Raw genomic sequence first — 27,215 nt, 5'->3', positions numbered from 1 at the left:
TGGCTGCAACGGTTCACGGCGGCGGCGGCCGACTATTCCGGCGGACAGCAGCAAACAGTAGCAGCACCGGTGCACTGTAGCAGCGATGGTGTGACTCATGGCGGCTGCAACTCACAGTAGTGTGTAGACAGCGGGACCCAATAGAGGCAGCGGTGCGGCGGTAGCGGTGCAACTGCAGCAGTGCGGCGCTGCTATGCAGCGGCAGTGGTGCAGTGGCAGCGGTACGGCACAGCGGTGCGATGAGGTCCGGTGAGGAGTGGCCGGCAGCTAGGTTTTATGAGTGATTGAGATCCACCATCTTTTGTAACATAATACGTATGTATATATTAGGTTTAGCTAATATTAAACCCAATGGGTTAAGCCCAATCTCTAGCCTCAAAGCATTATCTACCAAATAAATCTCGTTTAATTGTGTCTGGCCCGGTTAACTTATTTAAGCGGGTTCGGTGTTCGTTATCCCCGGTGTAACTCTTTCCGGGTCATAATTGGGTCGGCCCGCGTTGGCTTGACCCGAACCGACCATATTTCCAACAGTTACCACTAGACAAAAGTAAGTATATAACAATGTGATGCTCTGAGCTTTAACTATTATATATGATCACATCAATTATGTAGAGTACACAATATTAATATAATACATCAAATTCTATACACGTACTTTGTAGATTACACATGAATGGTAACCATTAACTAAAGATATAAATTATTTCTACAAACACCCTACTTAACAAACTATACGGATCAGTTCAAGCTTGCATTGCTTATATAGAACTCGATAGCCTGACCGCCGCTTGTGATGTTGATGTAATAGGACACAGGGAATAAAACTCTGGTGTAGTGTATGGTCCTTGAAATAGACTCTTGAATATCACTTTGTATGCTGCTTCAGTTAAGTGCATTCCGTCCCAACTAACATATGCATCCGGTTCGTCACACAAAATAGTAGATACGTTTCCACACGTCGCCGAAGCATTGTAATTATACGGACCTTCGCTTCCACAACACGCCTTTAAAGTCCCATTCGTGAATCCTGCAAGAAGATGGTATTTCAAAGCTAGATTTTGGGTGTAACAACCTCATATTCTTCTATGAATTAGGTGGTTTAAAAAAAAAGATTTTAGGTGGCTGATTACATTTTAAGTGCCTTTAGATAATTTGTAATCTCAAATAGCGAATTATGAGGACACATTGAATAATTCGCTATTTGAGATAGCAGATTCGACATGTCACAATTGGGCGAGTCCTCATAATCCGCTATCTGAGATAGCAAATTACCTAAAAACACTCAAAATTTAGTGAGCCACTTAAAATCATTTTTTTAACCACCTAATCCAGCAAAAAAATCCCACCAAATTATTTCAAGTTTATAATATGTTACGTACCATATTCATCTGGAGAAATGTAAATTTGCATGGCAGCGTTGTAGTAGTCGGCGTAGATAACGTTGACATTAGGATTAAGCTCTCGAATCTGATTCAGTTTTGTTTGTAGCATTTTATTGTGATATTCACTAAATTGATTTAACTTGGTGAGACAACCGGTTATGGGATCATGCTCTCCATACACACCTGACTCGCCTACTGTCAAATGCGACGGAAAACATCCAATAGGGAAGTTTCCTGGAACAACTAGAGTTTGAGCCCCCATCTCAATCAACTCCTGTAATATTTAAACCATTGAAAATTATACACTGCGAAGGAGCGGGCAGAGCTAGATCAGCTGGACATTAAGGAACCACAATTTGGTTGACCTCTTGATGAATAAAGGAAAGATCTTTAAGCGACATGAATTTAGGTGATGATAAATATATCTTGCGCATTAAGTGTTATTTAAGTAGCTTCTTACATTGACAACTGAGATGATGGTATCAATAACAAGCGGAACATATGGTTGGATCTCGTCAATGTGCTTTCCCAAAGATAATGGAATATTGTAATCGTTACCACCAATCTCACCCACGAGTATCAAAGAATTTCCAATGAAGTTTTTACAGTCTGCAACAATTATAATCCATCAATATTTGTATTTATGAAAAATGAGTAAGCATAATCTTAAAAGTGATCAATTGGTACATATAACCCACATCAGAATTATTAAATTATTCTTTCATAGTATTTGAATTTTTTTCATCAAAAAATGTGTGTGGAAAAAATATATTATTGAAATAGTGTTGTTAAAATAATATCTACTAGAATAGTAATTGTTTTTCTACAATTATTTTCTTCCATCTAATCACGATTAAAGCCTTGAAAATACATCGTCTAGAAGCAACCAACCATACCTGAAGTAGTGCTGCCACAAATAAAAGGCAATGACTGTTTAAACCATTCTAGTTGAACCCTTAAACATCCAGTTCTGTTAAACACAACACTACCGTACCATTGTTCTTCAACAAAGGTTGAATTCATTGCTGTAGTACCCGCGACTGCGTAGTTCACTCCTTGTCTCAGTGTTGCCACACCGCTCCTCTCCTTGATGTTCAAATACGGTGGCATTAACCGCAACCCAAGACTATCCGCTACATTCAAGAACATAAACTTATTTACAGGACTTATGTAAGGCCCGGTTTTGTTTATTTAAGTCTTTCGTATTTGTATCAGTTTAGTTTACATTTTCATTCGTTTACGTTTATATGTATTGGGCCGAGGCCTTGTGTACTTGAAACTCATTGGGAATTTAGTAATGAGATGGGTGTATAACATACTCACATGTATAATGTGTGTGTATGGAATACACCAACTAACCCTTTTGCAAAACAATTATCCAAGTAACCAAAAACTCTCTCAACTCCCTTTCTTTCTTCCAAGTTTCGGCTCCACCATACCCACACACAAGATCCGAGATCTCGGTCCAACTAGTTGTTTCTGCCAACTAGTTGTGAGGCTGATCCAAGAACAACTAGTATTTAATTTGTTGTGTTGTTTGATTCGTTTTTGGATCTACAATTGGTATCAGAGCTTTCGGGCTCTACTAGTTGTAGATATTGGGTCACAACCTTGGATTTTGGTCTTGTATGTGAAAAGACGAATTTTTCGAGAAAATAAATGTGTTTCGGGTTCTTGTGTTCTTGAAGTTCTTAAGATATTTAAGTTGTTCATGTTCAACAAGATGGTTTAAAGTTGTTAAAATGGTTGGTTTTGGTGTGTGAATCTCAAAATAATTGTGTTTGTAGTGTTATGCATGTATTTGGGTTGGTTTGAAAAAGGTGATAAGGAAGTGAGTTGGTGACATTCTAAAAGAGGAATTCTAATACTTTGTCACTTGAATACAATTGTATTCAAGTAAATTGAATTCAAATCCTTTATCATTTGAATACAATTGTTCAATTGAATACAATTGTTATTTGAATACAATTGCTCTAAGTAAATTGTATTCAAATCCTTCATCATTTGAATACAATTGCTCTAAGTAAATTGTATTCAAATCCAAGCTTACGAGTTCTAAGTAAATTGTATTCAAATCCTTCATTATTTGAATACAATTTGTTTAAGTAAGTTGTATTCAAATCCAAGCTTTCGAGTTCTAAGTAAATTGTATTCAAATCCTTCATTATTTGAATACAATTGTTATTTGAATACAATTGTCCATTTGAATACAATTGTTCATAAGAAAATTGTATTCAAATCCTTCATCATTTGAATACAATTGTTCATTTGAATACAACTGTTATTTGAATACAATTTTTCAATTTGAATACAACTGTTATTTGAATACAATTGTTAATTGAATACAATTTTTCATTTGAATACAATTGTTCATTTGAATAAAATTTTTATTTAAATACACTTGTTCATTTGAATACAATTGGTCATTTGAATACATTGGTCATTTGAATACATTGGACTTATGTTTTTCAAACAGTTTTTGTTTCAAGAGTGTTTGATCTTTGAGAAAAGGGTTGACCCGTTGACTGTTGACTTTGACCCGTTGACTTTGACCTGTTTACTGTTGACTTTGACTCGTTGACCGTTGACTTTGACCAGTTGACCCATAAAAAAAAAACTTTTTAAATTTTTACTTAGTCTTCCATTAAAAAAAATGTCTTGCAATTATAAGCTTGAAGGGAGTCTCAATATGAGGGAATGCCAAAAGAACATGTTAAAAGAAGAATTCAATATGTTTAAACATACTCAAGGAGAATCGGTTGCCTCTCTCATCAGCAGATTTGAGTCACTCGTTACTAAATTGAGATGTGCCGGTATCACAACTAAGTTGTCTGAGATCAACATGAAGTTGTTGGATTCACTGCCTTACGCATGGAACACCAACGTGATTACCATCAAGAGAACGGCGAACCTGGATACCTTATCACTCTTAGAGTTGACTTCTACCATCAAGTCTTTTAAATCGATGGATGCCAACCTTCGAATATACAATCAGTCAAAAGAAAATAAAGCTGAGACAAGTGATGCGGGTGTGAGGAGTCAAGCAAGTCCTATCATCCCCGAGTGTGCTGCAGGTGGAAGTAGTCAAGCAAACACCTCGTCATGCACCATTGATGGAATTCCTTCACCTGCCTCGCTCATTCCCGAGGTACACAAACTTTGCTCTCAAGAATGTATTGATAAAGTTATTCACTATAGAAACCATAATGCTAAAATTCTTGAACAAATTAATAGCATTAGAGTTCAGAATGATGATCTTAAAAAGGCTGCAAAGATTTACACTATTAGAAAACTTTGAATTAGCTTCTGAGAAACTGAATAAACTAATTGGGTCACAAATGGAATTAAGATTAAAGACTGGTTTAGGCTATGATAGTTCTGCTGTACCACCACCGTTTAACAATAACTATACTAGCCTTCCTCACTTTGATTTTAACTCTCCTCCTGAGGAAGAAATGGTCTACGGTATTGGTCATGTACCCATATCACAGACATTTGTTCCTGCAGCTCCCAAGATTGTAATTTCAGCTAATTCCTCAGTTAATCCTAATAGTGATTCATCTTCTGCAGCAAGTCGTGCAGAAGAAAATGGGTGTATGGAAACAAACATGGGTAATGGAGATAAAAACTTACTTTTTGATTCATCTATTAACAACCCTGTCTGTAATAATATTGTTTCCAAAAACATTTTGAACAATGATGTATCTGATGAGAATGTTCATGTTGGCACGTCTCTTGAAAATGAAAATGATGTTTCTATTTCCGATAGTGATTGTGAAACTATTTTTGATGAAACCATTGTTGATAGAACTGTGCATGAAACGGTTTCTGTGAATACTAACCTACCCAGCTGCTCGTCAAAAGATTGTAAAGTTGAGGAGACTAAAATTAATGAAAATCGTTTTGAAAAGGAAAAGGCAAGTACATCTGGTAAATATGTGCCACCTCATAGAAACAATTTTTATCAATCCACAAATCAATATTATCAACCTCAAATGTACAATCAATTTGATAATAGCTACTAGGTTATTATCCACAAGATTATGTGAACTCTTTCTATACAAATGTTTTTGATGATCGGGGTCATAGATCTGACAGCTTGTTTGTTCCCGTACAACCATATCCTTATTCGCCACAACCCATGTATTATCATTCTGATGGTTTCTATAGGGAAGATAGAAGAAAACTTTGTTTTGTGTGTGGTAACCCGTCTCATCTTGCAATACATTGCAAGAGCTGGCATAAGATGAAAAGAGAAACGAACAGTAGGTTTAATCAATTCCGTTCAAGAGCTAAACCAAGCTCAAGAACAAGAAATGATCAACCTGACAGTTCTGCCAGCGAAATGGATGTGAGATCCAGAAATAAAAAAGAATGATAAACCTACTTTTTGGATAACCAAGAATGAGAAAGCAAAAAGGAATTCAAAGACTGACAAGTCTGAGAATTCATCAAAAAGAAGGCAAAAAAGACATCCAAATATTGACAAATCTGAGGATGTTGTTTTAAAACCAAGAAGGAGACAGTCTCAAAAATCTTTTAAAAACAGGAAACCTGCTCGTGCATGGAATCCTAAAGACTGCTCTTCTGATTCTGACACGTCCCACAACTTCATAAACAACAATGAGAAAAGGACATTTGACCCTCCCGAGACAACTAAGTCTCGGGAACCTCTATCCAATTAAACTGCTAATGTGTGAAGGGTCAGCCAAGACATTTTGTAAACAGTATTCGGTACTTGGATAGTGGTTGTACCCGACACATGACAGGAGACGAATCTTACTATTTGACATTTAACCGTTCGATGGCGGATACGTTTCTTTTGCTGGAGATATGGGTAGAAATATTTCGAAACAAGGAAAATTGTCAAATGGAGTCCTGACATATGAAGATGTCAACTTAGTGGAAAAACTAAACCACAACTTGCTTAGCATCTCTCATATCTGAACCGAAAGCTTGTCATAATAGAACGGGTCGATACTGATAACAACTATGCAGACCTGTTTACTAAAGCCTTTGATCGTGTCAGATTTTTGTTTCTCGTTGCGTCACTTGGCATGATCTCTTTTGTACAAAATTAAATTTTAATTTTTTTTGTTTTAATTTTCTTTATTTTTGTTTTAATTTTATTTTGTTTTATTACATTTTATTTTAATTTTATTTTATTTTCTTAAAAGTTTATTTTATCTAAGTTCTTTTTAATTTAGTTTCCTTTTTAATTTAGCATAAATTTTCTTTTATTTTAAATTTTAAACTTTTATTTTCAGATTTATTTTTTTAAAAGTTTTAAAATTTGAAACTTTGTTTTATTTTTATTTTGTTTTTAAATTTTCTTTTTAATTTTCATCTCATTTTATTTCAAATTTCTTTTATCTTTTTTTGTATATAAAATTTGTAGATATTTTTCAAATATGTCACAATTTTAGAGGGAGAAAATGAGTCTTAATTCACCAAAAAGATTTTACTTTTGTTAAGAAAATCAAAATTTTAGTCACTTGACTTCCAAAAATATTTATATATTCGTTATTTTATTCAAGAAAACCTCAAAAAGCCTTAAATGTATAATCTCTCGTTTAGAGGGAGCTCCTATTTAGAGGGAGTAGAGTAATATTAAAGAAAATTTTGAGAAATCAATCCGACCTTTGGAAAATGATAGGAAATTGTCTCAGGTGATCCTAGCACATGAAAAGAGTAGATCAAAAGCCAACAAGATCATTGCTTGATGCGTAGATAGGCTTAACAAATGAGTAAGTATCATAGTGATATAAACTTAAATATCTGCCTATGCTAGTGGTTACACTCTTATGAAGCGGTTGCCGACTCCAAATAAGTCATATTAATGAAGGCAAAAATCCTAATAGTCAGTCATACACGAGCCCGTTAGTGATTGGTCACAATGAAAATTATTTCTTGCTTTAGCTTCAAATATTGAAAAAATCAAAAATTATTGAAAAAGCAGAAAAACTGCAAAATACTCAAAAAATATTCAAAATCAACAACAAAATTGTTGATAATTTTATCAAACAAAAAGGGGTATATTAGAACCAGGTAACGTGGGGCAAACAAGTAAGTCCTAAACATCTTATATGAAGGCATAAGTCAATAAGGCTAGTAAGTCCATGGTTCAACCTTTACATATTGTTTGAAAGAAAATTTTGCAAAAAGTCAAAGCTCAAAATGTTTTGATCAATCATTAGGGGGTCGGAGTAAATTCAGGGTGATACTGATGAACACAAAGTATGCCCGAGGTATGATGGAGTTTGTAACATGTCGGATTAACACGGGACCACACAAGTATTGTGCCAAATTTTACCTTAACGTATCACGATGAAATCAAAATACTTGTTAAGTTTAAAGTGGACAAACATATCTACAATCAACCTTGGGTTCTTGGCATAATAATATCCAAATAGAAGTGCGATCTAGGACACCATAGACAATATGCTTCCATGTTGTGATCTTTCTCACAAAAAACAAGTATCAATAGCTTATTTTGTAAATTAAGTAATATGATTAATATAATATTAATTTTCTCCTTATTTTAAATTTTTATTTTTATTTTACATGTTAAAATTAGTTTAACTTGTATTTCTTTTAATATAATTTTATCTTATTTTACTTTTACTTTTAATTTTATTTTTATTTTTTCGTTTTTAATTTATTTTTTAAATATTTGACTTTATCTTATATTTTATTTTTTTGTTTTAAATCTTAATTTAGTTTGCTTCACCATTTTGTAAATCTTTTTATTTTAAACTTAGTTTAAGTTTTGTCTAAATTTTGTGTCTGCATCAAAGTTTCTCTTTCTATTTTATTTTAGTTTAAACTTATTTTAAAATTTTAATTTTATTTTCTTTTGTTTTTTAAAATTTTATTTTAATTTTTAAGTATTTAGTCAAAATGGGTTTTTGGTTACTACAAGGTCCTCATTGCATTATTTGTTAAGTGTTGACCCGATAAAATATATCTTGAAAAGTGTTTGGATGGAGACGATGATGAGTCAGAAGAGAGATGACGAGGATGAGGATGAGTATGATAGCTATGATGATACTCGTGGTGATGGTAGTGGTAGTGGAATTGGTAGCGGTGAGGCTACCGGAAATAAGACTGCTGATGTTGAGCAGTCAAAAGAGGGTAAGAAAACAAGGGAAACGGAGGCTGCGATGGATGCCGAGCTCGACTCTGTGTTTAACGTTTATTCTTTTGCAGGTACCGTTCCCATTGTTCAAGAAGCCATGGAAGAAAATAATGATGATGATGACGGTATCAACTATTCTCCCTACCCCGACACACCACCAACTGGGGAGAATGTTGAGCCAACCGTTGACAAGCATGTTGTCACACATGTTGCTGCTCCTGCTCGAAGAATATCAAGAAAAGGAATCAAGTACTATGGTGTGAGCAGGAAGTGTAGCATGCGTTCGAGGTCAAAGCCTTATCATGATTCAGATCCCATTTTGTACGCAAAATTTCACAAAGATAGCCAAAGATGGGCTGTTCGATGCGCAAATGGTGATCTCACATATCTCTCCTATCGAGATATGCACTCGCTATCGATAAGGGACATGAACTATTTTCGAAAGACTGTAGCTCGTGACGATAGCAAAAGCTCTCTTGAATCATGGTTTAAGACAATTTTTTTGAAGAAAAAATGGAGAAAAGATTACCCATCATTTGCAGTCAATCCGGGTAGATCATTCAAGGTAAAGAAGATCAATCCATTCAACAACAAGCCGTCCAAGGAAAGAATTTATAGGATGCCTGACAATCATGATCCGGCAATCTGTCATGGAATGACTTTTGAAGACAACTTTCTTCATGACTTCATTTCTTGGGAATTCGACAACGAACACGGTGAGGTCATCATGCATTGCACTCGCATTCACGAACTCAGATTCTTTGATGAGCATGAGCTGGCTGGATTTGGACTCCGCAACCTCAGGAAGCTTGTTGAGTCGCCTCTCTGTACAGTCTAAGATATCCGTCGTGACAACACGGACGCCATCGTTGGAAAGTTCAACAAGTTTGTCAGATTACTTGTTGAGAAGAAACCTTTTGAAGAAGATCCAGATGGTGTATTTGACTATGAGTCCGAATGCGAGTGGTGAGAAGGAAATAAGACAAATGCCAAAAGACTAGAGGGATATTGTAAGGCCGGGTTTTGTTTATTTAAGTCTTTCGTATTTGTATCAGTTTAGTTTACATTTTCATTCGTTTACGTTTATATGTATTGGGCCCGAGGCCTAGTGTACTTGAAACCCATTGGGCATTTAGTAATGAGATGGGTGTATAACATACTCACATATATAATGTGTGTGTATGGAATTCACCAACTAACCCTTTTGCAAAACAATTATCCAAGTAACCAAAAACTCTCTCAACTCCCTTTCTTTCTTCCAAGTTTCGACTTCACCATACCCACACACAAGATCCGAGATCTCGGTCCAGCTAGTTGTTTCCGCCAACTAGTTGTGAGGTTGATCCAAGAACAACTAGTATTTAGTTTGTTGTGTTGTTTGATTCGTTTTGAGACCTACAATTTTTTTTTAAAGTGCAAAGGGTTGTTTGGTGTATTCCATACACACACATTATATATGTGAGTATGTTATACACCCATCTCATTACTAAATGCCCAATGGGTTTCAAGTACACAATCATCTACCAAAAGACTTATGCCTTCATATAAGGTTGTCCAGGTTATGCCTTCATATAAGGTGTAGGTCGCAAAATACCGATGATGGTTGTCCGGGTTTCGAATTTCAAATATTGAAATAATACAAATACCAAAAGACTAGAGGGAGATTGTAAGGCCCAGTTTTGGTTATTGAGTCTTTCGTATTTGTAATTAGTTTAGTTACGGTTTTAGATTGTTACGTTTATATGTAATGGGCCCGAGGCCTTGTGTACTTGGTGCCTATTGGGCTTGTTATTAATGGAATGGTGTATAACATACCCACACTATATATTGTGTGTGTATGGAATACACCAAATAACCCTTTTTGCAAAAAAAAAAAAAAAAAAAAAAAAAAAAAACTTAACTCTCTAACCCTTACTTTCAACTTTCGTGTTTTACTCATACACACACAAGATCCGAGATCTCGGTCGACTAGTTGTTTCCGCCAACTAGTTGTGAGGTTGATCCAAGAACGACTAGTACTTAGTTTGTTTTGTTGTTTGATCCGGTTTCGGGACCTACAAATGGTATCAGAGCGGGTCGAATCTTATGATTCAACTTTGCTCTTGATATTCGGGTTCTATTTCCACAATTACCCGAACCGAGACGTTAAACCCCGTTGAAGTTTTGAAAATAAAGTTTAAAGATCTTGTAAATAAAGTGGTAAATAAGCGTGTTTGAAGCATTCTCCTTGTAGATCCGAATGTTCGGGATCTACAAGTGCCCGATCCGGGCGTTTCGGGAACCGTTCCGCCATACGCCGAAAATCCGGCAACCCTGCGGTTCTTTCCGGTAACTGCTAGCGGTGGTAGATGATGGTTGTCCGGGTTTCGAGTTATAAAAAAAATCATTTTTCCGGTTAGTTTTTCCGGCGAAGAAAGGAAGATGGCGGCGGTGGCAGGTGGTCGCTGATGTGGGGACAATGGAAGATGGTGGCTGTAGTGGCGTTGTTTAATGGTGAAAGGGGGTGCGACCATTGTTTGCTCGAAGTCATGTAACGACGGTGTTGGAGGTTGATGATAATGGACGAAGTGGCCGGAACACGTTTTTCCGGCGATGGTGCCGGAATACATTTATCCAGCAAGACGGCCGGTGTGGGTGTCGGCTATGGTTGCTTATGGATCTGTAGACGGCGACAATAGTGGCTGTGAGGGGGTGCGGTGGTTGCCGGAGGCCGCTTTCACGGCGGTTGTTTTTCCGGCGACGGCTGGTCGACGAATTCGGTTTTCCGGCGCCGCAGCTGGTTGCCGGCTGGCTGCTTTCTTTCATCACTAAAAATATTTATTTTTGGTTTGTGCCCTAAATGGTGAAGTATAAGATGGGTTGTGGGCTTGGATTTGGAATTGGGCCACCCATGGGGTGTTTGGGTTAAGATGGATTCTCCTAAACAATGGGTATCTATTTGGGCTTACATTCTAGTTCTTAGACATTCAAGCCACATGTTTGCAAGATGTTTTCGGGCCAAGAAATAATTATTGTTCGAGATTGACCAACTGGAAAAAGTCAAATGTGTTCGGGTTTTCGTCATTGTTAGACCGTGTTCAAAGCATGCTATTTCTATGCTATTTTCGATGCGTTCGAGAAGTTGAGGAACTTTGAACAAATTGGATACGAAGTGGACTTAACGAGGAAATAACAAGCTTTGTTCATTTGATCGATGTCCCCGGTAGTTCTTCTGAACCTATACTACTTGAAGATCCGAGATGGATAAAGAAGCGATAACTCCTTCATGAATGTATTAGGTGGATCATACCTTTAGGGGGTGATTGAAGAGGCTTCGGCTTTATCGGGTTGATTCGTGAAGATGCGAGACACGGTTCGACGATGTTTTGATATCACAAGCCAAGGGGGTTATTGTAAGGCCAAAAAGTGTGGTTTGCGATATCAATTTACGAAAACCGTTAATTATATTATGGTCAAGAAAATAATTAAAGCCGACGAGGAAACCGGACACGAAACGAGAGCTTCGGGAACACGCGTTTAGCTTCAAAGGGAGGAGATCTTCTAGAATATGTATTACGCTATATATAGTATCACTTGTAGTCTTTTATATGTGTGTTGTAAGATGTAAATCACCACCCAAGGGGAGCTCACCTTGGGTGGGTCGGTTCTAGTTTAATGTTATTAATCTTTTACCGATTACGGAGTCGTTCACTATACTTATTATCTTTATATTTTTGTTCGATCGTTTGATTTACCGCACCCGTCTCGACACGCTTATCAAGAGCAAAACCGTTCGGTGGTCGTTTTGGGACCTACAACTTAAACAACTCAATTTAAGCAAATTGTTTTAGACATATATGTATGTTACGTAGTAAAATAAAAACCAACATAAGAGTGGTATTGAAGATCTTAATGGAAATTTATGATTTATAGAATTTATTATAATTAGAATTAAAAGTTTTTTAGGTTTCCTAATTCGAGTTTGTCTTGTTTTCTAAGTTTTATGTAGCTTTTTAATAAGTCGTAGTTTATTTGTTTCATAGTATTACATTCTTATTTATTATTAACTAGATTTTCATCCGGCGCAACGTAGCTGGCAAAACCCAAAAGTTGAAACCCGTGCGTTGGTAAAACCCAAATGTTACGACGATGAGTCGACACGAATTCGGTTAGTACCGGTTGCGTTCATAACAATATAGACACCATTAGTAAAATTTGAGGGTTAAAACCCAAATATTAATTCGTCAAATTAAAATATAAAAGCATTAACATATAAAAAACAAATATTGAAGACGATGTTTAGTTGGTTGGCAAACCCAAGCGGTGGTAAAACCAAAGCATTGTTGATCCCGAGCATTGAGGCGGTAACTTGACACGAATTTGGTCGGTTTTGATTACGTACCTTACGGTACCGGAATTAAAAAACGAAAAAAATAAAAAAAACTTGAGGTGGACCAACGGCCAATTTGGGGGGAGGTGGGGTCGGCGGTAGCGTTGTCGGTCATGGGCTTTAAATAAAGCCGCGAGTTTGCGCGAACTTAGCCGGTTTCTTTCAGATTTGTTATGGTATCAGAACTAAAAAAATTGACGTTTGATCAGTTTCCATTACGTTTATTGTGGTAACTAAACTAAAAAAAATACAAAATTCGTCGACCAATACGGTGCCGCCAAGTGGCCCAATAAGCCACTTGCGGCACCAAACTTTTAAATTATATATAGTTATGATAAAAAGAGTCTCATAAGTTTTATGCAATATTAGGTTCAGTGTTTTGATTCACTAGATCGAATGTTTAACACATACTTTCTCGTAATGAAAAAGTATATAAATTCAGTTTTCTTATATTAAAGTTTATGGAGACATAAACTCTTAGAGCATTATGAGTCTATCTCACAACTCAATTTCTATAATTACACTAAAATCACTGTATTTCTCTTCATATTTAATTAAATAATATTTTTTGTATATTTATCATTATCTTTCTATCTTCTTCACCCACAACCACTTTCAACAAATATTAAAAAATAAATGATAACAAACAAAGTTTCCTCAAAATTATTTAAAAAATCACCATCGTTTCTTATGTCTCTAATAACAACCCCATTCTATAATTTGTAAAATCCTCTTGTAAATTTTAAAATGATCGGTTAAGGATGCTCTAATTTTTCGAAGTTTGGCACCTAGCTTAATCAACAATAGGAAAAGTGGAAAACAACTATTGAGTACTTTTCAGTTTAAGATTTAACATTTAATTTTCTTTAATAAAGAGCATGAAGTATAAAAAAAATTAAAACTCGCCGGTACTCTCTCCTAGGGGCATGGCAACCTCCATCCAGGTCGGTTAGCACACTCTACTGAAACCGAAACCAATGGTCAGTTTTTGGCATGGACAAAAACAAAACCAAATATCGATTTCAAGCTTGGTTATGTTCGGTTTTCGTTATTTTGGTTAATTGTCAAGTTTTTTCTTTTTTGCTTGGTTTTAAGGGCAAATATCATAAATAACCAACATACTTTCTGTTTTTTTTCTTTTTCATTTTTCTTTTATAAAAGTTCTTCAACAATTCTTGCATGTTAACGTTACTATATATGTTAAATCTGAACAAAGTTATGAAAAAAAAAAATAATAATCACTTTTTCACAACCCGAAACATTGAAAAACTAATACCACAATGCAAAAGTAGTCAAATATATTCTTTTATTTAACTGTATTTACACACCTCTTATAAATATTGTAGCCACAATAAATTATGTTTTGAGGTTGTGATAATTTTCAATACCAAACCACCGGTGGGTCTACAACCTCTAAAAAAATCCTATTGAGGGACTTTTGTAGAAGTAACATAATACATGGTTTTTACGGTATTTGTTATTGTTCCAAAACTAAATGGTTCAGTTATGATATTCCAAACCCGTTTATACATGTTACAAGCTAAAATATGTATATTCTAGCTTAGGTTTGCATGGTAATACATTGAAAAAGACAGAAATATGCATGGTTTAGTTTCGGTTAGATTGGTTAACCAAGGGGGCTAAACCCCACTACTAGAAAATAGTACATTTTCCTACAAAAGTTTCCTATAATTGTCCTACGGTAAGTAATTTCAACAAATTTTGAACAAAATAAACTAGCTCTAATTTTGCTACAATATTGCAACAAAATAATAACAATACGTTTTTTTTTGGAAAATTGTTGCTAACTTTCCAACAAAATTCCAACAAAAATTATATTATTATTATATTTGTTGGAAAATTCTTGAAAAAAATATAAATATAAATTTTGTTATTGCTTATAATAGGGTTATAAAAATACAAAAAAAGTTGATAATATTTATTATATTGCTTAAATCCTGCTCAGTCTCAACCTTCACCAAACTCTTGCAAAATCCCCAAATTAGTCACGCCATCAATGAAATCCCCAAATCGATCTCCGCTATCAACAGTGTGCGTCGCCGATCTTCGCCATCATCATTCGCCCGTTGTCAGCCATTACCGTCGTAACAGTATCTGAACGAAGCTCCGCAATCAACAGTGTCCGTTGGAAATTTGTTGGAAAAACATTGTTGGAACTATGTTGCAAATCCGAAAATAGGTTTATTTAGGAAAGTCGTAGGAAATTTGCAACAACATACTTTTGTAGGAATTTTGTAATACGAAACTTTTTTGTTAGAAAATCGTGAGAAAATGGGTTTTCCAACGAAATTTGTCGTAGAAAAATGACTCATTTTCTAGTAGTGCCCTATATAGATTTGTCGGATTTTGGTCGAATAACTTTAGTGGGGTTTTGGTTACAGTTCAGTTAATAATCACCCCTACTCTCACTTATGATTTGAGAGTGAAGTGGCCATCAGTGATCTGTCGGTGAAGTAATTTGTTCACGACCGGATTCCCCATATGATACGTAGTGTCTTTATGCATATCCAAACAATTAGTATCCATAAGGTTATTACCCAAACTCTTTCAAGCCAACAATATACTAAAACACCAACATAAGAGTTTTCACATAGACCAATAGAGTTACCTAGAAAATCGATGATGAGACGGCCATTGGAGCAACGACCAGTGGGCTGTCCGACGAAATTTTGGCCGTAAGGTGGACTGTCACATGAAAAATATTTGTTGGATGCTAAAGCCAGATGTTTTCGGTTGCCAGTGTCGGCAATGGAGTCACCGAAGCTGATGATGGATGAATAGCATGCATTAGCATAATGCAGCCTACCACTCCATAACACCACCAAGAAACATGCAAAGAATTTGGAGGTTGAACAAGTCCCCATTGTTGTATTTTATTAGCTAGTTTTTATTTATGATTTGTTAAACTTATGCTACATTATATAAAGTTACAAAAGGAGACTATTATTATATTATATGTTATATAACTAACTAGTACCATGAGAACACTTGCCGAAAGACTAATTAAAGACGATTTTATTATATTTAACGGTTGGTGACTAATTAAAGACGAATTTATAAATATTAAACAGTAATAACGTGAATTATGTTGCACCAAACTTTTAGAATATTTTAACTAATAATATAATCAAATTATTATTTTAGTCACCAGGCATGAATCATATGGGAGATGTCGCATGTACGTGTGTTTTAAAACCATAAATAGCAATCATTGCAACACATGATTCCTGAGGATACTTTATTGATCTGGTTTATTTGAAAATGCTTGGCTTTGTTTCGCAAATGTTTCGTTTCACATATGAAAAAATTACGGGGGAAATTTTCAAAATAAGCGTTTATAAAAACGTTTTTCAGGTTTTAAGTGTCATTTGCAAGAAATTTTTAAAATAGGAATTATAAACTAGTCGTGACGAGTAGTTTATGATTACACACTAGTAGTTTGTAGAACCAGTTAAAACTTGTCACGTGCCCTTAAACTGACCGTAACAAGCAGGTTCACTAATAATTTGCTCGTCACGACTACATGTGTTTCATGTCTCGTAATCAATGCCCACGAGTAATTTATAAGTCCTTTAGTCGCGACGACTAGTTTATCTGGTTTACATTTCCCACACGAGTAGTTTATTAGTAGTTAACTCGTCGCGACTAGTTTAACCTTACAATTTACTCGTCGCGACTAAAGAACTTATGAATTACTCGTGACGAGTAAGTGGTTAGTAAATCTGCCCATTACGGTTAGTTTAAAAACGCGTGTCAAGTTTTAATTGGTTATACAAACTACTCGTCACGACTAGATTATAATACATATTTTGGGAATTTCTTACAACTGACACTTAAAACCTGAAAAACGTTTTCATAAACGCTTATTTTGAGAATTTTCCCAAAAATTCTGGTGTATTTGAAATATTAATGAAAAGAATCTTTGTCGCTTAGATTTTTAAGCCTGTATTTATAACTTTATAATATTTGTGGCTTCCAAAACACAAGAAGAGGAACGTCATCTGCTACTCAAACATTAGCGGCAAATGTTTTTCATGCAGTAGTGTTATATGAAAGGTTGTCAATGATAAACGAGTCCATAAAAGAGCTTAAGACGTAATCATCTTTTAAATTTAATCGTTTTAGAGCTATGGAAACCTATACTGTGGAGGGGAGGAGGAGTACGTTATACGTAGAGATAGACCCAAACTAAGGTGAGTACGTTATACGAATATACAATCACACCTATTACAAGCTTGACTCAAAACGGAAACCAAAACCACTTTTCCCGATCCAAACCCACGAGTTTTCATCTATTTTTAACACAAAGATACCCTTTTGTTATCAAAGATCATCATGTTTCTCGTCTTCCAACTACATCAACTTGTAGTAAGAGTAATTGGTTGAATACTTAAATGGCCTTTCGTTGTGAGGAGAACCCAGAACTCGAACACATACAACGAAGGTATCTTGCACCAACTACTTATGAACTATCAAATTATTGAGGCTATATAACACGATAGAAAAATATGCACGATAGAAAATATGATCGGTCGATTCCTTTTCCCCTTCACATAGAGGGCACCCCTTTATTTCGTCAATCGTGTTTCTTTTAAAAAGAGCATCCGAGGTGACAATCCGACTCATCTTCACTTTCCACTCAAAGAAGGTCAATAGTTATTCTTATAAATCTAAATATTTAATTTGTATTTTGTTTTTTCTGAATGCTATTTTATTTACGAAAAACTCAACTAAACTAGCAAGGAGTTAGACTAGACTACAACATGACACCTGGTTCTCTACACCTATTACTTTAATTACAACATGAAATCAGAACGATAAATTACACCATTGTTCTCAATCCGAATCCGTTAGTTTTCTTATATTCTTTACCCAAAGGTAGCTTAATTTTTTAATGCCCTTGATTTTGTTGATCAAAGCCCGTTTATTTGCGAATAGAACTTCGTTTCTTGTCTTCCATTTGCAATTTAATTTCTATGTAAGTTAATTTTTTATAACTACATAATTAACTTTTGTTTCAACTTAAATAATGTATAAAAGAATAACCGATAAATTCAAAAGCTTTCACTCTTGTTAAATCACCATAACACTTCATACATGTATACTAAGAGTAGGGTGCAAACGAGCTTATACGTTCACGAGCTACTCGAGATCAGATTGAGAATAATCTTGAAACCAGTATTGAGCCTGAACTCGAGCTTTGTATAGGAAGAATGGTTATAGTCATCGAGCCTTAACAAACCTTGTGTATTTTAAGTTTTAACTATGTTAGACTTCTATGTATTAGTTTTATACTGCACAACCGAGCTCGAGCCAAAGTTTTGACTTGTTTAAGGAGTCACAAGAACCATGTTATATAAATTTTAATAATTAAAATATAAAAAAACATTTATAATTAACTTCAACAAATTAAAAAAAAAATGGAAGAACCCTTAAAAGTTGTATAAAACCGTGTACGTTTTTCTTTTCTTTTCTTTTTGTTTGTAAAGTGAATGAAATTATATAGTGATAAAAAAATAAATATTTACACAATTTGGATGGTTGCATAAGTTTCTAAGTTTAAAACTTAGGCTCAATACACATTTATAATTCTCAGTTTTAATCAATACCATATTATAAAGTGTTATAAGAAACTATAGTAGGTTGCATAGTGTTTGTCTTTGTACATGGCTATACGACTCGTATAAGCCATACGTGACTGACAAATATATGAAGGAAACTAGCGATTAATTTCGGGATGGTACTGGTACTGGTCCTGAAATTCGGAAATACTTGGTATCGGCACCGGTACTAAAATGGTATTTCGTGCAAAATTCGGGAAATACCGGTACTGAAAACGCTCATCACCAAAGGAAACAAATAGGCAACTTTTTGCAATCTATACGGCTTATATATCCCTATGCGAGCCGTATACCCAAGTATAGACCCTATACACTCATACAGGGCCATATGTCCTGTATATTTTTCGCTTGCACTACAAGGCATCGAATCATGCGACATATATATATATATATATATGTATATATATATAATTCGTAACACAAGGGCTTGTTTTTAACCAACCTTTCAATCGTCAAACTGACTATAATTTGTAACGGCAATATTTCAAAATCTGAATTCACACGAGTCGTATAAGTCTTTAATGTGCTTTTAATTTACAACCATGTCAGATAATATTAGTTAAATTTTGTGTCTTATTAATTATTGTTAATTTTACCGCCTGTGTATATCATTTTACACATGCAAGTTAATACATTACACAGGCGTTAATAGATACTATTTATGTTTTTAATGTTCATTCCCGAATTATAGCTATCTATATGGCTACAATGAATCATAAACATATTTTAGCTTGCATTGCTTATACGAAACTCGATAATCCTACTCGAGCTTGTGATGTTGATGCAGGACACAACGATTTAAATTCGGGAGTAGTGTACGACCCTTGAAATAAACTCTTGAATATCAGTTTATATGCCGCTTCAGTTAAGTGCACTCCATCCCAGCTAACATAAGTATCTGGTTTATCACACAATGTAGCACATGCTTGTCCGCATCTCCCAGTTGCGTTGAAATTAAACGGCCCTCCAAATCCACAACACGCCTTCAAAGTCCCGTTATTTGAAAATCCTACAATAAAAGTCATTTATAAAAAAATTTAATTTACTTATATCGTATTTACTAGTTTATAACACGTTACATATACCATATTTATTTGGAGAACGATAAATTTGCATCAGGGTGTTATAGTAGTCAGCATAGATGATAACAACGTTAGGATTAAGCTCTCGAATATGATTTAGTTGTGCTTGCAACATGTTATTGTGATACTTAGCGAAGTCATTTAATTTAGTGAGGCAACCGGTTATGTGATCATACTCTTCGCCATCAGACCCGTATATTGTCAAAGATGGCGGAAGGCATCCAATTGGAAAGTTTCCTGGAACAACGAGAGTTCTAGCTCCCATCTCGATCAACTCCTATAAAATTTAAGTCGATACAAATTTAATCGTACATTATTAAAGACATTATCATAGTCATAACTTTATAATCGGGGTCGCATTGTAACTAGAATAAACTTGTTAAAACAAAAAATACCATGAATTGGGTAGCTTCTTACATTGACTGCTGAGATGATGGTATCGATAACAAGAGAAACATATGGTTGAATCTCATCGATGGGTATCCCAGTAGATAACAGACGATTGTAATCGTTGCCACCAATCTCACCCATTAGAATCAAAGAACGCCCAATGAAGTTTCTACAATCTGCCAACAATTGTAAGACTGAACTTATTATAACAACTAAATTAACATGTGAGTGGCGTTGTTCGTTACAAAATCTTGGAATTTCATCAAAACACAAATGGATTGGTTATCCATAGATGATGGAAGGGTCCATAGGCAATCCATCGGTGAAGGTTCGTGGAAAAATCAGGTTTGGGTAAAGACTTCACTGACAAATCACACATGCATACTTGATACTTCACCGATATATAGATCACCCAACACTAGATATCACTCATAAACTGTCGATCGCGTGTCACCAATGGATCGACAACTACATAAAGAATTACTTTGCTAATTTTCTTTAGACAAAAAAAGGCATCTATATATCATTATAAAGTTTTGTCAATGAAACTAGTTTTCCTGAAAATGGTTTTATTATCAACTCATGTCACATTCATTAAATTATTAATTTTGTTAATTTATAGTATCTGACCAAGTAAAATGTTTCCTTAAAGGACTGTCAATAATAAATAGATAAAGACACACCTGAAGTGTTGTCACAAACAGAAGACAAAGATTGTTTAAACCATGCCAACTGAACTCCTAGAGAGGCATTAATCACATGACCTCCACCCCATCTAGCTTCAACAATAGATGAATCCTGTGCTGTAGCACCTGCCACCGCGTAGTTCACTCCTTGTCGTCCTAATGACGTCACACCGCCACTCTCATTGTCGTTGAAATATGGAGGTATCAACGGCAATCCAAGACTCTCAGCTACAAGAACCATAAAAAAAACAAATCATAATTATGTTAACACTAGAGTAATTATTAACTTTTATTATCATTATGGGTTTGGATCACATATAAATTAAATTAATGTGCTAACTGTGCGAATCAAGTAGTGTAATTATATATACAACATAATGTATTTATAGTGTAACGTAATTATAGCATAGTGTAATTACGCATAGATGTAATTACATAATTACGTCAATTGTGTTTGTGTGTGTATCTATATATATATAATTAATTACACTGTTGATTCGCACAGTTAGCACAGGTTTTTAGCCTGCAGGCTAACTTTCCCTTATTATTATCAGTATTATTATTAATGTAATGTAATTACCTAGGAAATCAATTGTACGTTTTTTTAGCTTGTACTTTAACTTTCCGTTATTATTATTATTAATGTTATTACCTAGGAAATTAATTGTACGTTTTTTTAGCTTGTACGTTAACTTTCCATTATTATTATTAGTATTATTATTATTATTATTGTTATTATTATTATCAGTGTAATGTACCTAGGAAATCAATGATGAGACGACCATTGGAGCAACGACAAGTGGAATGCTCAACGAAATTTTGGCCGTAAGGAGGGACACAAGTAAATTCAACATTGGATATCGAAGCCAAATACTTCCGGTTCCCGGTGTCAGCAAGGGAGTCACCGAAGCTGATGATCGACGAATAGCATCCATTTGCATAAAGCCTACAAGTCCATAACACCACCAAGAAACTTGCAAAAATTTTGGAGGTCGAAGAAGAAGCCATTTGGATATTGAAAGGATGTTGCTCCGAAATAATATATAGTGTGTATTATATTTACTTTTACACTTGTGATATAAACAAGGCCACGTTGTTTGAATGTTTCTGATGATGTATATATAATTATATAATAACCTTTAACCGTTAAGTAGGCTCCAGTGCTACCATTCTATGAGTGATGAGTCATGATCACTATATACATGTGGCTAATAATACATTTATGAAAAAGTTGCCCATCTGTTTCACATGATCACATCAAAATAACATCATTCCATTCTTAAAATGGAACTGTATATATCATTCTTTTTTTAATCTCAATACATTTATAATTTTAAAGCTCATACGGTATTGGTTTGGTTTATTACGGTACTGGGACAATACCGACACATGGCAAGTCTAACAGTGTTGTTCATTGATTTAACTGGGCTAAATTCAAAGGCTTTGCATAGTGTGACGTCTCTGGACCCGTTTCAACATTGCTATAGAAGACTGCTTGAAGATACGATTTATATACAGAACACTTGATTGTTGTATGCGACTAGTTACGTCGCAGTTGGACTGTGTTGAAAATGCAGGTCCAGATGCGAAGGTTTTGCATAGCGTGACGTTACCTCTAGCCAAAGTTAAGTATATAACAGTGTGATGCTTTGAGCTTTAACTATTATAATCAAATCATGAAGTGATGAAACATATGTTATTATATATGATCACATTAATTATATTGAGTACACAATGTTAAAAAATACATCAAATTCAAATTTTAAACACGTAGTTTGTAGATTACACATGAATATTAACCATTTACTAAATATACAAATTATTTTTTCAAACACCCTATGTAAGTCCCGAATCTGGATCACTACAATATGATATCAACTAAACGAGTATTGGTGCGGAATACCAACACTCGGTGATTAAAGAACACAAATAATTACAAGTAAAATAACACACGATTGCTTCAAAACACAACTATATTATTGAATACGCCGGGTGCTTAAGCATTTACAATACTTGATCACCAAAATAATAGGAATGAACAACCTTTAACCCTATACATAACATGCCTATATATAGGATAACCAACACGGCCCAAAACATAGAAAAGCCCACCGAGAACACACTTGTGTTCTCGGTTTACATGTAGCCCGCACCCCAAGCCCAACATCACCAGATTAAGTACAAACCACAAAACCTTGGCCTAACAATCTCCCCCTTGGTTTGTAGCTTTATCTTTAATCTTGCTCCATGTAATCAATATCCGTATCTTTCAACCCTCCAGCCCAAAATTTATTGTTGATGATGGACGTCGCTACCATGCTTGTGTATTCTTTGGCGGCTGTTTCAAAAATACCATCAGCAACAATCTGAAACGTGCTAAGCGTCTTGATATCCTTCTCATGGAATTTCAACAAATCCTTAGGGTCAACAAAACGATATTGACCTTTCCCCTTTTGTAGTTTGACAACAGCTGTGGCAATAAAAGAATCATAGAACCAGAATCTCATGTTATCCAACGTACCATCGGGAATAGCATCTGGTACGAGAATGTAAGTAGCTTTCTTCGTAGGAGGCCACATTACACTCACCATTGTTTTTCCGGTTCTCGGGTCTTGAATACCCTTTGCTTTCTTCAAAAACGACTCGGCGGTTTTCATATGCGGGAAACCTCGATCAACTTGTCTTTTCAAAAATTCCCATAAATCCGAGCCCCGCTTGTCATTTGATGGATTTGTAAATGGAGCATTTATTAAGTCACTCAAATCAACTTTAGTCCAAGAACCAAAGTCTTTCATCTTTTTATAGTACTCCATTGTTCCTGACTTTCTCTTAACCCACCACATATTCTTATCTGCATCGAAACCCCAGGATAAAACTCCAGATCGATCACCGTATTTATCAGAGAACCCCTTTTGAAGCGTAACAACATATCTCTCTGGGTGATATGAAGATACAACATTCTGATCTGAATTCTTCATTACCAGCAACTTCTTCTTTCTTTTTTCAAGTAGTTTCTTTTTAATTCTGTCAGATTTTTCTTTTGTGACAGATGGTGCATCCAAGTATTGCTTTAGAGACTCTGATTCCTCTTGTCGACTAACACCAAAGTTATCGTCTGGACAAACATCAGAATCTTTGTCTTGATCAGCAGTGGGAGTTTGATATACCATGTCTTCATTACTTTTGAACTCATCTCCAAATTTCTGAACTAGCTTTTGTTGGAGATCGAGATACATAGTTGTTAAACCTCCCATGCCGGACTACAGCTCTTTAATCTTGGAGTCTTTATCTAAGTTTCTAGCCTCAAATTCCTGAATACGGACATCTTTAATCACTGAATCCTGCTCGAGTTCAAAGACTCGTCGTTGTAGTGCCTGAACATCCACAGGAGCGTTCTCAAGAACCACTCCTTTTCCCTGGTTCTGAAAATAGTTTTCCTGCATAGCAAGGATTTGAGCAACTTTATCTGAAACACCTGAACTTGATTGACCCTGAACAGATGGACCAGGTGAACCAGAGGGAATATCTGAGGGGTTTGAGCATGGAATTTCTGTCTCAAAATCAAAATCATCACCGAAATCGCTGGACAACAAATCTATAAATGATGGCTCAGTAGTAGGTGCAACTGGTTCAGTTTGCGTTTCTGGAGCATGCGATTCTGGTTGATCGGTGTGTTGTTGAGGGCTGGTGGTTGATTCTGGTGCTGGTGTGGGTGTTGGTGTTGGTGTTGGTGTAACTATGATTGTTTCGACTTCACTGTCCAACTCGCTAGATCTCGAATCATCCCTTTTTCGTTTACGATGGATGAGATCAGCAGTTGGTTCTTCAACATAGTCTTCCTCAGTGTTTTCAGTAACTGTCTAAGGTGGCTTCAGAGCAGTTGACTGAAATAAGACTTTAGCAGCTTCGAGGGCTTTTAATGTTTCATCATCTGTAAGAGTACTTGACTGACGGTGCTCTTCTTCATCTTCCTCATCATCAGAAATCTCAAATGTAGCAGCACGTGGTTGAGCGGGTGCAACATGTTCGTCAGTAACCTGAGCTACAACAGGCTCAGCTTCGGTCTCAGCAAAACGACCGAATTTTACTAGGGGTTTCAATCCCATATAAACCACTTTGGCTCCCTTTCTTGACTGCTTCATTAACCCAAAGGAATTGAGTCCCATAGACTTCATATCCAAGGTCTCAACAGATTTAACCAAGTCGGTGTAATGAGAATCAAAAATCATCTGTAAAAACCTTGGATACATCAAGAACATCTCCTTCTTCTTTGCCCTTAGATTGCTCATCATTTCATTGAAAATGAATTTGGAATAGTTGTAATTCCAACCCATGATCAGAGCAGCAACGGCAGACATTTGGGTATGACTGATTTCATCTAAACCTCCCTTTCTTCCCGAGATACATGTAAAGAACGTGTGCAGTAGGTATCTCCAGTAAGGGTGAAACAACTTCTTGATTGATGGTGGATAAGTACCTTCGTATCCCATTCTTGTGAGAACCTCAGTAATTTCAGTAGCAGAGTACTCTGTTGGGTAGTCGGGTTGATCCCCAAACAGGAGTACCTCTCTGATAATGGCTTCAGTAACGATAACCGGCTTCGTCTGTATTTTGGAGTCGATTGAAATAACTCCATCTGCTCCTTGAGAATTGATCTTTGCATTGTTCCAGAAATCAGTAACCATCTTCTTGCAAATGACAGGATTTTCCCGAAGAGCGTGAGAGATCCTGCAGGTATTGAGTCCGACTATCATTGACTTGAATTCCTTATGAGCCATTGGTGGATCATACAAGTGCCCAGCTATATTATGAGTATCCACAAACTTTAACGAGTTTTGATCAGCCATATCTGCACCAACCGTATCAAGTTAGATATCAAATATATTGGCTTGATAGTGTTTAACAATTCTCATAATTAGAAGAGAACTTGAATTAAAAATACAAGCCCAAAGAAAACACATTTGACAGCCCAAAAGGTATTAATTGGCCCAAGTACACAAGACTGTGTAATTTTGGGCCCAGTCAGCGAGTATAAAGCCCAGTAGGAGGGATCTCGGTCAAACCAATGAGTTTTCGGTCAACAATAGCAATGAAAGTTAGCCGAGAACAGAGGTTCTCGGTCAACATTTAACCGAGCAGGAGTTCTAGGTTAAACCGAGAACAGGAGTTCTCGGTCAAGATTGTAAGTTTCGAATCTGGATCACTACAATATGATATCAACTAAACGAGTATTGGTGCGGAATACCAACACTCGGTGATTCAAGAACACGAATAATAACAAGTAAAATAACACACGATTGCTTCAAAACACACATATATTATTGAATACGTCGGGTGCTTAAGCACTTACAATACTTGATGTAGATGGACCGGTATTTGTAGAACCGGTCCCCTCACCCTTATCTTGTTTACCATACTTCAAGTCCTTTATCTTTTCTTCCTGTTCTTTGGTGACAGGAGTGGGAACATAATTGTGGTTGTATGGTGGGGGAACTTGACTGAATCATATCCCCTCACCTTGATTTTCTTTCCACCACAGTTGATTTTCAATCATCGAGTTGACTACTTTACTGGAACCTTCGATTTTTTTAAAATTAAACTCTGCCTTTTCAAACTTGCTAGTTAGATTTAAGATTTCTAACTTAGAAGCTTCCAGTTTAGTAGTCAATTCTGCGATTTCTTGTTTAGCATCAAGATGGTGACAACTCTTTATGCTAAAATCAGACTTAAGTTTTTTAATATCTTTGTTAAGAGATTCTATTTTGTCTAGAAACCCTTTTCATTTTTCTTAAGTTTAAAATTTTCTGATTTTATTCTTTCCATATCTCTGCTTAGACTGTCATTGTGGAGTTTATACATTTCTATTTTCTCACCACAATTTAAAGAACATGGTTGAAAACGTACCTCAGATGAATCCGGAGAAGTGAACGCCATGTATGCAAACTGGAGCTCCTTGACCTTCTCCTCAGCAGTGTTTTCCTCTTCAGAATCTTCAACTGTTGCGAAATTTGCAGTTTGATTTCCAATGTTAAGCGTAGCCATCTGACCTTCCCACGAGAACGTTTGAGCAACCATGCCTCTTTCACCATTTCCCGAACCACTTCCAACATCACCCCGAACATTCCCAACTGGAACTAATGCCCTCTCCGTATTTCCATCTTTAGCTGAGTTAGTGCATTCACGAGCAAAATGACCCGGCTCGTGACAGTTGTAACATCTAAGGGTCTCTTTGTTAAAACCCACATTTTGGTTATTAGGCATGTTCCAATTGTTCCTACCCGCCCTCTTGGTAAACTTCTTGGCACGAAAAACTGCCATGGCAATTTGCCACGAGATGTCCATTTCTTCAACATCGTCGGGATTAATCTGATCTAGTTCAGCAGTGACCACCGGTTGAACCAAGTCTCCGGCCAGAAAGGCATGATAACAATTCTTGAATCCCGCCATTAGAGCGATATTCTCTTGAGTTTCTTTAGGTATGGTGGGAATCTGGCTGGGGTTTAGACTGGGAGTGGTTTTACCA

The 27,215-nt window shown here is 35.8% G+C and overlaps 3 protein-coding genes across 3 annotated transcripts; all 3 read right to left on the bottom strand.

Annotated features, from left to right (window-relative positions):
- Positions 1–761: 761 nt before the first annotated feature.
- Positions 762–15,833, bottom strand: LOC143557256 (GDSL esterase/lipase At1g31550-like). The gene is made up of 5 exons (XM_077046372.1): positions 15,522–15,833; positions 2,282–2,518; positions 1,846–1,994; positions 1,383–1,659; positions 762–1,030 (listed from the first exon to the last, which is right to left on the bottom strand). The coding sequence occupies exons 1-5, from the start codon at positions 15,775–15,777 to the stop codon at positions 762–764; spliced, it is 1,188 nt and encodes a 395-aa protein (XP_076902487.1). The 5' UTR covers positions 15,778–15,833.
- Positions 15,834–19,210: 3,377 nt separating this feature from the next.
- LOC143557257 (GDSL esterase/lipase At1g28590-like) lies at positions 19,211–21,851 on the bottom strand. The gene is made up of 5 exons (XM_077046373.1): positions 21,451–21,851; positions 20,690–20,920; positions 20,034–20,182; positions 19,620–19,893; positions 19,211–19,543 (listed from the first exon to the last, which is right to left on the bottom strand). The coding sequence occupies exons 1-5, from the start codon at positions 21,698–21,700 to the stop codon at positions 19,275–19,277; spliced, it is 1,173 nt and encodes a 390-aa protein (XP_076902488.1). The 5' UTR covers positions 21,701–21,851; the 3' UTR covers positions 19,211–19,274.
- Positions 21,852–23,866: 2,015 nt separating this feature from the next.
- LOC143557232 (uncharacterized) lies at positions 23,867–25,217 on the bottom strand. Its single transcript, XM_077046348.1, has 2 exons — positions 24,016–25,217; positions 23,867–23,981 (listed from the first exon to the last, which is right to left on the bottom strand). The coding sequence occupies exon 1, from the start codon at positions 25,180–25,182 to the stop codon at positions 24,553–24,555; it is 630 nt and encodes a 209-aa protein (XP_076902463.1). The 5' UTR covers positions 25,183–25,217; the 3' UTR covers positions 23,867–23,981; positions 24,016–24,552.
- Between the last annotated feature and the right edge of the window lie 1,998 nt (positions 25,218–27,215).

Source organism: Bidens hawaiensis, unplaced genomic scaffold (genome assembly GCF_021521415.1).
Source record: "Bidens hawaiensis isolate Kalapana, Puna unplaced genomic scaffold, B.hawaiensis_p1.1 tig00018849_1, whole genome shotgun sequence".
NCBI classification, from domain to species: Eukaryota; Viridiplantae; Streptophyta; class Magnoliopsida; order Asterales; family Asteraceae; genus Bidens; species Bidens hawaiensis.
Note: the sequence above shows the minus strand (reverse complement) of the source record. Positions and strands in the feature narration are given on the sequence as shown.

What these genes read in the sequence shown, in the direction of transcription:
- LOC143557256 (XM_077046372.1), bottom strand. Translation starts at nt 15,777, where the DNA reads ATGGGGACTTGTTCAACCTCCAAATTCTTTGCATGTTTCTTGGTGGTG. An exon ending in TCTCATCATCGATTTTCTAG is followed by an intron (nt 2,519 to 15,521) that starts GTAACTCTATTG and finishes TCTTGAATGTAG; the next exon opens with CGGATAGTCTTGGGTTGCGG. An exon ending in CCATCATCTCAGTTGTCAAT is followed by an intron (nt 1,660 to 1,845) that starts GTAAGAAGCTAC and finishes TAAATATTACAG; the next exon opens with GAGTTGATTGAGATGGGGGC.
- LOC143557257 (XM_077046373.1), bottom strand. Translation starts at nt 21,700, where the DNA reads ATGGCTTCTTCTTCGACCTCCAAAATTTTTGCAAGTTTCTTGGTGGTG. An exon ending in CCATCATCTCAGCAGTCAAT is followed by an intron (nt 19,894 to 20,033) that starts GTAAGAAGCTAC and finishes TAAATTTTATAG; the next exon opens with GAGTTGATCGAGATGGGAGC. An exon ending in TCGTTCTCCAAATAAATATG is followed by an intron (nt 19,544 to 19,619) that starts GTATATGTAACG and finishes CTTTTATTGTAG; the next exon opens with GATTTTCAAATAACGGGACT.
- LOC143557232 (XM_077046348.1), bottom strand. Translation starts at nt 25,182, where the DNA reads ATGGGATACGAAGGTACTTATCCACCATCAATCAAGAAGTTGTTTCAC.